The sequence below is a fragment of the Mobula birostris genome, chromosome 7, assembly GCF_030028105.1.
Source record: "Mobula birostris isolate sMobBir1 chromosome 7, sMobBir1.hap1, whole genome shotgun sequence".
In the NCBI taxonomy this organism is placed as follows: Eukaryota; Metazoa; Chordata; class Chondrichthyes; order Myliobatiformes; family Myliobatidae; genus Mobula; species Mobula birostris.
In genome coordinates this window covers 30,958,259-30,970,388 of record NC_092376.1, presented here as the reverse complement: position 1 = coordinate 30,970,388, position 12,130 = coordinate 30,958,259, and the positions used below count along the sequence as shown (strand labels likewise).

General features: G+C 35.6%; 1 protein-coding gene across 2 annotated transcripts in view; it reads right to left on the bottom strand.

Moving 5' to 3' along the window:
• Positions 1–6,569: 6,569 nt before the first annotated feature.
• LOC140200085 (F-box-like/WD repeat-containing protein TBL1X) overlaps positions 6,570–12,130 on the bottom strand; it is a 385,438-nt gene continuing 379,877 nt past the window's right edge. For both annotated transcript variants that reach the window (XM_072262830.1, XM_072262831.1), the window contains 4 exons: positions 11,395–11,522; positions 8,980–9,145; positions 8,323–8,424; positions 6,570–8,020 (listed from right to left, as the gene is read on the bottom strand). In XM_072262830.1, coding sequence (XP_072118931.1) covers positions 7,994–8,020; positions 8,323–8,424; positions 8,980–9,145; positions 11,395–11,522 — 423 coding nt within the window. In that variant the 3' untranslated portion in view covers positions 6,570–7,993. The remainder of the gene's footprint in view (positions 8,021–8,322; positions 8,425–8,979; positions 9,146–11,394; positions 11,523–12,130) is intronic.

Below are 12,130 nucleotides of genomic sequence, written 5' to 3'. Positions count from 1 at the left end.
GTGTTCATTGTCGATGAGAGGTGATGCCATTATCTATCCACATGGCGTGGTCTCCCAATTAAAGAAGTCAAGGATCCAGTTGCAGAGGGAGATATAGAGGTCTAGGTTTTGAAGCTTGGCTGTTAGTACTGAGGGAACGATGGTGTCGAACGCTGAGCTGTCATCAATAAACAGTAGTCTAGTGTATATCCTGAGATTCCTAGGCCACTGTCAGTTATACTGAATGACGAATTAGATAATTATTGAAGATAACTTGTTTCAAAATTTGTTGTTAATGCCTTAATGGTGTACTAATAAGTTAAGTAAGCAAATTGGACTAGTTTAGATGGGAATCTTGATTGTCTTGGACCAGATGGGCTGAAGGATCTGCTTCTGTACTGTATGCATCTATGATTCTAATGGTTCCAATTAACAATATATTACCTTTCGTGTACTACTAAACACATGGCTATTTATTGATTAATCTCAGTTAATATAAGGAATTGACATGAAACTAAATTAATATATTTATTTTATTTTAAGAGTTAATCACATTAGCAAAATAATTAATGTACTTAAAAACATAAGTGTTTAACCTTTGCTTTCCCTCGCACCCACTCCCAACTGTTAAACCTGTTCCAGTCACATTGTTTCTTGGAAATTTATTGAAGGTAACTGCAACTATTGTTAAAAAATTACCAGTAAAATTGTAAAAACAATTTAAACATATAGCTACAGTATATATTGATGCAATGTGTAAATTACTAGTATTCTATTACAATTAAATCTTAAATTTGCCACAAAACACGTGATATTTTGGCTGCTCTATGGCCTATCAGAAACTTAAAAATGATGGCCTGTGAGAATGTTGTTATATTGATCTTGTCAAACTTATAACTGATCTGGAAAATGTCTAACATAATCAATTGCAACCTAAGATATTTTGATATATAGCAGGAAAAGTATTTTTTGTCTATTATTAAAGCACCAGGTACATAGCATATAGTGAACTACGTGGAGTAGGAACATGAGTATCAGTTAATTTCACAGCTGTAAGGTACAGTTAAACACTAAAATTGTATTTTACATTGTTACTTAAATATGCTTAAACAGCGGTATATAGAAACCCAAAAGTACTTTAACTCTCCTTATTCTTTTTGCTAGATTCTTAGACCAATACAAGGGCTGATTGATAAGTTTGTGGCCTAAGGTAGAAGGAGTAAATTTTAGAAAAGCTAGCACATTTATTTTTCAACAGTCCCCTTCTACATTTACACACTTAGTTCAGCAGTCGTGGAGCGTACGGATCTTGAACCTCTAGAAAGTGTCCACTGCAGGGGTGATTGATAAGTTTGTGGAGATGAGTTATACAGCTCTCGTTACATACACATGCAGTTCAACTCTTTGAGTGATTATGCAGAAAGTTTAAAGTTAATAACTCATCAGGGGTGATTGATGTTCGTGGCCCAAGGTAGAAGGAGATGAGTTATTAACTTCAAACTTTCTGCATAATCACTCAGAGTTGACCTGCATGTGCATGAAACCTACCTTCTCCCTTAGGCCACGAACTTATCAATCACCCCTGCTGTGGACACTTTCTGGAGGTCCCAGATCTGTATGCTCCACAACCGCTGGACTAAGTGTGTAAATGTAGGAGGGGACTATGTTGAAAAATAAATGTGCTAGGTTTTTGAAAATTGACTCCTTCTACCTTAGGCCACGAACTTATCAATCACCCTTCGTATATTAAATGGACATTTCGGTGTTCACCCTTTTAAATTCTGAATGTGAAAGAAAGACAAGGTAGAATATAGGTACAGCATTTCTAAACCCAAATTAAAAAAGCAATAGCTAGCTATAGATTTCCCCAAACTGTTGTCAATTTTTTGCACAAAAATTAACACTTTCATTTGTGGAATTTCAGGAAATTGTTTGAAAATTCTGCAAATAAACAATTTAAGTAAGATTGTGGTATTTTCTTCCCCACTTTTGAACAGAAAAAACTCACCTAAAGAGCAACAATCTTATTATCTTAAGTACTTCCAACTTGCAAAAATTAAATTTTGGAGTTAAGTCCTTACTTCACCTGCTACACCTTTAATAATTACAATAGATCTCCAAGATAAATTTACAGTCTGTTATTCAAATAAATGCTTTGTAGTAAATTAGGAAGAATTATCGGAGTACAACTACAGTCATGGGCTCTTTGAATTTTTAATTGATGTCCTCAGAATAGGTGATTAACGAAGAGAGGTGCAACCTTGTGAGCTCAAATTTATTGATGGCTTTGAGAAGTAATTGATAGAGGATTTTCTTTCTCAACATTGAGTTTATAATATGGGGTTGAGGAGGGGGAATGCAAAATGTTAATTTTAGTACAAAACATAAAAAGTGTTACTAGGAAATGGAGTACCTAAAATTGAGTCAATGACAGCTCTTCAGAGCAAATCAGATTGAGAAGAAAAGATATTCAAGGATATCATCTTGGACAGGCATTGGAAATAAAGTAGATAGTGGGGTCAAATGTAGGGCTTGCGGCACAGAGACATGGTGCTTCAGTTTGGATTGAAAGGTAAAATGGCAGATGCTGGAATCTGAAATAAAACAGAAATGTTGATAGAATTCAGCCAGTTTTGAGTCAGCAAATCTATCAAAATCCTATCATTTGAGGGCTGTTGACCCAAAACATTGATTGGTTTCTCCTTCCACAGATGCTGCTTGACTGGCTGAGTTCTTCCAGCACTTCTGCCTTTGTTTCATTTCACTCTCTTTGCATTGTATGTTTGAATGTCTCACAGTTCTTTGAACTCCTCTGAACTACAGTTCAATAATTAAACAAGCATAATCAATCAAGAAAAGGCATTTTCTGTTTTTCCTTCATTTTTTGGTAGCTAATTTATGAGTGTTTAATGGGTTGCATTTTAATCTGGATTAGACCAACCCTATCATATTAACTCTCAGCTGACAGGAAAACAATATGTCCAAATAACACTCAGAAAGGTCAGAAATGTGAAAACATATTTAAATGCAAAGAAATGAATGACTCAACTCCAAGATTTTAACCTACAGTTTGGTCCAAATTGGCTATCTATTGGACCACTGGCTACTGAAAATGTGATTAAATGATACTACGTCAATTATATGAATCTAAGAAACTCTTGCCACCTTTATTTTATGTAATCTTAGCAGATAAAGCACCAGGTATTTTAAGATATGTTATCTATTATTAAAGCACCAGGTATTTAGCTTACAATGAATTATGCAGAGTATGAACAGGGATATTAATTGGTTTCATTTAAAACAGATGGCTACTAGGGCACAGTTGAAAACTAAATGTAAAGATTCCATCATATTTTACAATGCCACCTAAATACAATTAATCAACCAAAACAATGTGGAAAGCCAAAAACACTTTTAATGGCACTATAAAGGCACTTTCCTCATTCTTTTTGCTAGGTTCTGAGACCAGTACATTTGAAATCAACATGCCAAGAGAACAACACGACGTCAATAGTAATGATGTCGATGGTGAATCGTTGAAAAACACTGAAAGGACGTAACGTTGGTGAGATGAGTAAATTTAATACAAACTTATAATCGGATTGGGGGGGGAGAAAAAAAAACAACATAGCTATTTGTTGCTGAATCGATATGGAGCTGAATTCCATTGTTTACCAGTTATTGCTAAACCAACATATACTCTGCTCAAAATGTTCGTTAGACAGAAAAAAAAGAAAAAAATGGAGAGGAATAAATAATGTTTGTAGTAATGTTGACTTGGTTCAGGTAGTATAATGTCATGTCCTCAAAGAAAAAGGTAAAACTAATGATTAATGTTACATACTTACGAATACATTCTACATATCCATTACAAAATAAAATCTTTTTATGTTGAAGTCTTTAATTGAATAATTTCCCCTCCTGGCACAATAATTTGAAAGGCAAATAATATACAATAAATAATATAAATGTGAAATATAATGGCAATTTTAGAAGAGATTAATTTTGATAAAATGAGCAGTTCTACTCCAAATACAATATCATTGGAAAAAATATAATCCTTCTGAAATTTTATATTTTAATTATGAGACTGGTTCATGGTTGTAACATGAATATAAAGATATTTATGAGCATTAGTAAACATTTTAAATTGAATCGCTCTGACACATGGTTCAGTACTCTGCTTGTTTAACCTGCAAGGTTTTGTAATATTATTTGATGAATTCCATGTCCATTATTTGGGATAAAAAGATCTGAAGCAAATTAATATATACGATAAGATTATATCAAGAATCTAACAAAATAATATCTTGATTATTTTCGCACAAATAATAGAACTGTTCTGCTTCATGTATAAGGTGAAAGGAAATGATTAGTAGAAATACTCAAAGAGAATTGTGGGTGACTCCCAAAGGCAATTAATTCTGCATGATGTATAACAAAAATTATGACACCATGTGTGACAAAGTTTGCAAATAACTGTAACATCAGATTAGCATAAATGGTTCACAACAAACTTTCAGCAAATATGGTACTTTGATAACTGACTATATACAATTCCGTTGAGATGACACTATTTCAGTATAATCCATAACACATCTACTTAAAATTCACATTGTTTAATTTTGAGATTTTACAACAGTGCCACTTAATATTGCAGAAGTGGGAAATAGTACTGTTGATGCACATTAACAAATACATGCAACATCTTGGAAAAATAATTCTACTTGTATTCAGATATAGAATGAAGCAATTAGGCATTTAGCAATGTTTAATTTATTTTACTATAAATTTGGTATAATTTATGCTATCCTATTCTGTAACAGTTTGAACATTTTCATTGTTAGTTATTGCTGCATTGTACAGGATTTTTCTTCTACATGGTTCCACCAGTTTGACCTGCAACATGTTTAGGGGAAGCACACAAGAGTGATGCTTTTATTTCAATGTTTGCACCTATACTTGAGTAGAAGCCTCAATATCATCTTTGGAATTTCTTTATACCATTGCCAATTAGTAACCACTGTTTTCAAGTTAGTGACTTTTGTGACTTAAGCGCTCTCTCTCTGTCTCTCTATATATATATATATACAAACACACACACATACACAGAGAGGTAGAGATAGAGAATGAGAATGAGAATCCTCTGTATGTGTGTTGCAGTTTTTCATAATTGCACAGTAGACTCAAATAAGTAATTGAATCTTGATTTTCTAATATGTATACTGGTGGAGAGCCACATTTCACCAATAACCATAACCCTGAAATTGTGTATGTGCTGCCTGTGATCTTTTGTTCATAAAAATTAATGGATAAAAAGTCAAGGGCAGCCCATCTATGATGTCTTGCTATGTGATGTTTATGGACAAGGGTTCTCACTGGTAGCCACTGATTTGATGTTCATAAGCCAAAACAAAGGATCAAGTGGTGTTTCTAAACACAAGAGATTCTGCAGGTACTGGGAATCTTGAGCAACACACATAAAATGCTGAAAAAGATCTCAAGAAGTCAGGCAGCATCTATGGAGGGGAATAAAGATTTCAGCTGTTTATTTTTCTCCATTGATGTTGAGTTCTTCCAACAATTAGTGTTCATGTACTTAATGCTTGCAAATGCAATAAGGGCATCTTCAAATAAGTGCAAACATATGACTGGTGGCACTGGACATGCTGAATGTTTGGAGCTGATGGAATGAAAACCTGCCAGAATGTATGAGCAAGCATTTTTACACACCAGCTGAAGTATAAGATACCCATGAATGATGTGAATGAAAACACAATTACTGATCCAAGTTTCCTAATGCAAACAAAATATAATACTTGTAAGTGCACTGAAAAATTAATTTGCATACAAGAACAAAATGTTGGTGCAAAGTGGGCAATTAATGTACATTTTCAAGTATGGTAAATGATAAAATTGTGCAAGTAAAATATATCCAGTTCCTTCATTGTGTTGCATTATAAAATATGCTACTTGTATGCAGTAGTCATTGTGTATCATAACTAAATTGCTTAGTATACTTTGGTACCTAAAAATTTCAGTATATATAGAGTATGCATACTAGTACTTCCATCCGTAAATTAAAAGTGCCTATGATTACCATTCAAGTTTTCTGTCTATCCTGAAGGCACCGACTGGCTGGATACAGGTGTCAACCATCCTTCGCTACTGTGTCTAGAAGCAATCCAGACAAGTGACTGATAAGGAGCATCCCAGTCAAGTCTAAAAGTCCGTTTAACCATTGTTGGTTTATGTACACTTTCCAGGAGCAGTCACTAGATTATAATCTGGTGTAGAACTCCACCTTCATTGCTCTAGAAACAAAATTCTAACAGAGCTGAGAACAGCTGGGCTGGTGTGGCTTGTATTGTTGCATGACAAGGTTTGAACTAAATTACTGAGCTATAAGAAAGCTCAGTACTGTTGTTACATTCATGCTGCAAGAACTTGTACGTTAATAATGGTGGTTTTCAATGACAATATGTCAGTAACATTATGACCAGGAATATACATGTGAAGTAAACTAATAATTTTAAAGTAGGAAAAATAAAAATCACGGAATCATATTTTCTAATATCAAAATATAGCAATTTATTCAAGACATTGAATATGATTTGATGATTTGTTTTCTTTAATGAGCACATGAGCTACATCACACATTCTGGATTAGAAGAAACATAAAAGGTCACATGATCTCCTCTGACCTAAACTCCTGAGAGGCTGCAAGGAGAAGGAACAAAGTCTGGCCGACAGTCTGACACAGACAATAAAAGCAACAAAAGCCAGAACACAGATTTTGGACAAATGAACTCTGCGTGTGACAAGAACATATTCAAAAAACCCAGAGAACAAAACAAAGCAGACCCTTACATTAGACAAAGTGCACCTCACCTGACTCTAAATAGCTTTTGTTAGCAATACTTTTTTTAAAAAAAGGACCTAAAGCATGGCATGAGATTAAAGAATTTAAGCTCTTGTACAGTGTTAAGATGTCTCATTTCTCGCATTTCTTTAAAACAAAGTGTCTGCTAGGTTTATGGTTTGCCGTTCTGGCTTTTAAGGTCTAATGTGTGATTAAAGGTAAAAATTACAAATATTTCTTTTGCTTTATTTTTTCAAAAATACACTGGGGATCTTCCCGTGAGTCTTCTTTCCCTGTATGAAGCTGGTGATGAGTTCACCTTCTCAAATGTAAAGCACTTTTTATATGCAGTTCTCTGAAGAAGTGCCTTTTCAATAGATCACGACCTGAAGCACAGTAATGTAAGCGAGTCTATCAGCAGTTCAGAAAAGCTTAAGTTTTAAAACCCCATAGATTCCTCCCTGCAGCTTCTAGAAACAAAATCATTCACATCCAACCCTGGTAAAAGCTTCTTTTAGGAACCTACGTAATACTCCAGCATCCCTAAAACATTTTTAAACAAAACAAAAATCCAGAAAATATAAAGTGTTGCTATTACAAAATTGCAGATTATTCTGCTGTGACTGCACACAATGTCATTCTTCCTTTTCAGCAGCATTGTAGTGTCCAAACCAGAATGAGGAAAGTGTATAAAGGAAGGGAAATCTACATCATTTCCATTCTTGATTTTTTAAAATGTTCCCCCCCTCTCCCCACCCCCATTTTTTGTTGTTTTTTAATTGGTACGTCACAGCATCTGCAGTTTGGCACAATGCTCTCAGTCATGAACATAAATTGCCATTATCTGTCCTGTTAAAAACCTCAAAACACTGACTGACATGATTTTCTTGCATCACATTCCAAAGGTGAAGAGTTCAACTGGTGCAAAAACCAGCATGTGGGATCTGGAGGGAACGTGTAGCCAATAAAATCTTTTTTTTTTGGAAACAAAAGAAAATCAAAATTAAATGGACAGGGAGAGCTGGTTTTAACCATTTCATTTTAAAAGTCAGGTTCTTGCAGATCTGAAGCTGGCACATTGTGAAGGAGCGTGCTTGCCACCCACACATTCACTGCTGGTCTAGTCTTACATCCTGTTTTCCTTCTATTCTGCTATTTCCGTAGATCAAGTACACATACCTAGGAAATAAAGAACAAAAACTTTCAGTATTTACTATTAGTACTTCTGAAATGAAGCATTTTTGAAAGCTGCAAGAAGAAACTAAAGATCTGATTGTCAAAAGAAAATGGGAAATAACAGGAGGATTATCATTTGATAGGCAACACAGAGCAGTGTGTTTGGACATAGAATCACTTTCTACAGTGTTATTCTTTGTTTAAAAAATCCAGGAATATATTTTATATTTGCTGCTTTGTAAAGAGCACATAGTCAGAAAGAAAAAAGAAAAGCAGAACTCATGTTGAGCAGAACAGACACTTACAGAACCATCTGATGCACTTGCTCCCACTTTGTCCCCTGACGCATTCCAACAGACTTCAAAGATTCCTCCAGTCCCTCGATAGCTGTGCACTAATGCTCCTGTCTATGGAAAGAAGGACATTAATTTCAATACAGAACAGTATTTGTTTGCAATTTTAAAATAATTGCTATGTTTTGTTTGCTAAAATATTTAGATGTTCTACAAGTGTTACATTAAAAATTTGTCTCAGACTTCTCATGTTTGAGGGGTTGAAGCAAAAGCAGTAAGGCACCAAGACACGGGGTTATGGAAGAGGCCAAGATGAGAATCAGGTTTATTTTCACTGACATGCAATATGTTGTGAATGTTGTTTTGTAGCAGCAGTACAGTGCAATACATAATTGTTAGGAAGTGTTTAATGCTAGATCTTTGCCATTGGAACACCATTGACAGGCTCTTGCTGCATGGTTAGAGTATGAAGATTCTTTCCCCCATCAAATAAGTTTGTTTGATTTTTTTAAATTAATATTTAACACGCCGGTTGTTCATACCACCAACGAACTGACATGATCAATAAATTGTTTCATTAAATAAAGTATCATTGTTATTCAGTAACAACTTATGAATTTTTCCAAATCTGACAGTGGTCAATCATGCTAGTTGTATCGTTCATCTTACCTGAGTGTTCCATATGTGGACACATTTGTCAAAAGACCCACTGGCTAGATATTTGCCATCAGGACTGAAGGCTACACTATAGACAGGCTCTTGGTGCATGGTTAAGGTGTGAAGGCAAACTCCTCTTTCCACATCCCATAAACGAACAGTAGAATCAAATGAAGCACTGAAAATGAAAAGTTACATGTTTAATCAGAATCTAAATTCTCCAGTTACTATAGAGAGATCCAAGCCATCAAGTTATCATTATGAAAATAAATGACATTTAATCACTTTGATGGTGTTTCTCCAAAAGCATTTATTTCTTGAAGAGTTATTTCCTGGAGAGAAAAAAAATAACCCATACAACCCAAATCTGATGTCTGCTTAATGAACTCAATAAAAATACAGATGTCTCATGAGATTAAGGCTAAGTTTAGCCACTATGATTGCAAATCACAAATTCTCACAAATATAGCGAGACCCGCAGAATAATAAGGGTGTGGCTCTCAAAAAAGCCTCAAAATCAATGCCTGAAAAATGAGACAATTTCAGTTAATGAATATTTAGATAAAGAATCGGTAAGTGAGGCAAAATTGAGGCAGATTATTAATGAATAATAAGAGATTGACTGAATAGAAATCAGTGGATTGGTTGTTCCATTTAATCTTAGGCATAGGCTCACATCCAACATGGATTAACATTCGTCATAAAATGACACCTCAAACTAATCCTTATTGGGCAGGGATCACTGTTAATAATTCATTTAAAATGGACTTCATTTCTTTCCATTTGTGACTGTGCTAACTTTTTCTTTTTAAAATTGTATCTTTATTGTAAAAGAATATTTCACTCTAACACTTTTGATTTAGTTTAATGACCAATTGGCATGGTAGTTGCATATAACCATAAATTTTCTTTAGTTGTCAGGTAGAATTATCGATGTCCTGCATTTAAAGGAAGTACAGAAACTGTGGCAGATGGGAAGCCTCACTCAGAATTCCTCTATTTCCTACATGCCTGCTTTCACCAGCCCCTCTCCCAGAAGAGTTCCCTTGGTCCTCATTTTTCACACCACCAAACTCTGTATTCAGCACATCATCCTTTGCTATATCTGTAAGCTCCATCAGAATCTCACCATCATTTACTGTACATCAGTTACACCTTTTCTTTTCTCCCTTCTGCAGGGACTTTTCACTTGGTATCTCTGTGGTCTGCTCATCCTTCTTCACCCATCCTTCCCTATCCACCCAACCCATCCCTATTCCTCTACACTTTACCTATAGGAGCCGCAACAGTTGCCTTTTCTCCGCTTTCCTCATCACTTTCAAGGGACCTAAATGGCCCTTCATAGTGAGACAGAAATCCACAGGAACCTATTCCAAGCTGGTCTCTTGCATTCAGCGCTTGCAGTATGATCTTCTCAGCATTTGTGAGACCATTTAGCAGAGCACCTGAACTTTGTCAGCACAAACATGTTAAGCTTCTTATTGCACGTCATTCCAATTCCTGTTCCCATTCCTATACCAACCTGTCTGACCTCAGCCTTCTCCATTGCCACGATGAAGCCAAACACAAATTGGGAGAACAAAACCTCATATTCTGTTTCAGTAGCCTATAGCCCAATGGTATGAACACTGAATTTTCTATTTCAAATAACCCACACTCCTCATGTTACCTTCCCACTCCCAGCTCTCTCCACAATGCCTCCCCTCCATTATCAAGCGCCATTATCCTTTTCCACCTGTTTCCATCTGGCCATCACACACATGCCAATCCATCTGGGTTTCTTCTGCCTTGGTTCACCTTTCCTATTCCCTTCCCCATATGGTTCTATCTGACAATCATCCCTCCTTTATTTGGTTCCACCTATCATTTACGAAGCTGAGTTTCTGATCACCTCGTTTGCTTCTTCACCCAGATCCATCTGCCTATTCTTCATCCTTCCTTGTTTCCACCTAACACCTAGCAGTCTCAGTCTCAACACTTCCTCCTTCCCACCTCCACCTAGCTCTATATGCCTTTTGAGCCCCTCTTACCTATCTGGGGATTTATAACCATTTTCATGAAATTTGATACTACCTTAAATCTGGGATGGTGGGCCCTTCCCAGCTGCGTGGAAATGACATATTCCATACTGTTTGACAAACAACAGCTGCACTTATGTTGAAATTATACAAATTCATCGGTCCTTTTGTAAGCTGAATGAATAGCTCTGTTTGAAGGTTGCCTCTTACAAACCCAAGGTAACAAAGTGCAATTTCTCTGTGCAGCTTAAAACTACAATCCCTCTGTGCCTTGAGGTTGTAATAAGTGTAGATAATTTGAAACAACATGTTCCCGTGGACTTTCACAGAAGTTGCTGAACAAAATTTTGAATTTTTAATTACAGATACGGTATACTGTACATATTGTTTAGGAAATCATTAATGTTACCTGGCTAACATAATGTAGGAGTTTGGGTTATTGGTGCCTGGACCAGTAGGGCTCCATTTTATGGTGTAAATCTCCTTATTGTGGGCCTGTAAATCATGTACACATGCATCCTGCTTCATATTCCAGATCTGTACAAGAACAAAGCACAAACAAGTGATCTATGGATACCATTCCACTGCAAATATAGAAAATTGCTTTAAAATTACTAGAATTCCACACATCATCTGCAATGAGAAGTAAATTTAAGAAGAATACTAAAGTTGACTCTGCAAAGAGGATTTTCTGAATCGTCCTTTGAATCTGATTGCATTACCAACACTGAAATGAAGAAGGAACGCTGAATTATCTTGATAGAACTTTATGTTGTAACTTCTTTTGGTATAGTTTATTGTGAACTAGCTTCAAATTTACTTTAAATTTAAATTATTACATGTAGTACGACATGAAACGGTTTGTTATTACCTCCGGTAACTCATTGAAAAGTATAAAATTATATGTCACTTCAACTTGTAAATCAGTATGCTGGAAACAACAGTAGCAAGGGAGATGATTAGAGCATTTGACACCAGCCAAGTAAGTTGTCTTGAGGTCTGCAATTTTGCACTATCACTTGCTACAGACTGTTTCACAGTTATTGCTAATGTGAATGCCATAATACCACTTTGAGCCTTTCACAGTACTTGGAATGTGTGATCCCATCTGGAATCATAGATCTCCCGTCAAACTTTTGAAATAT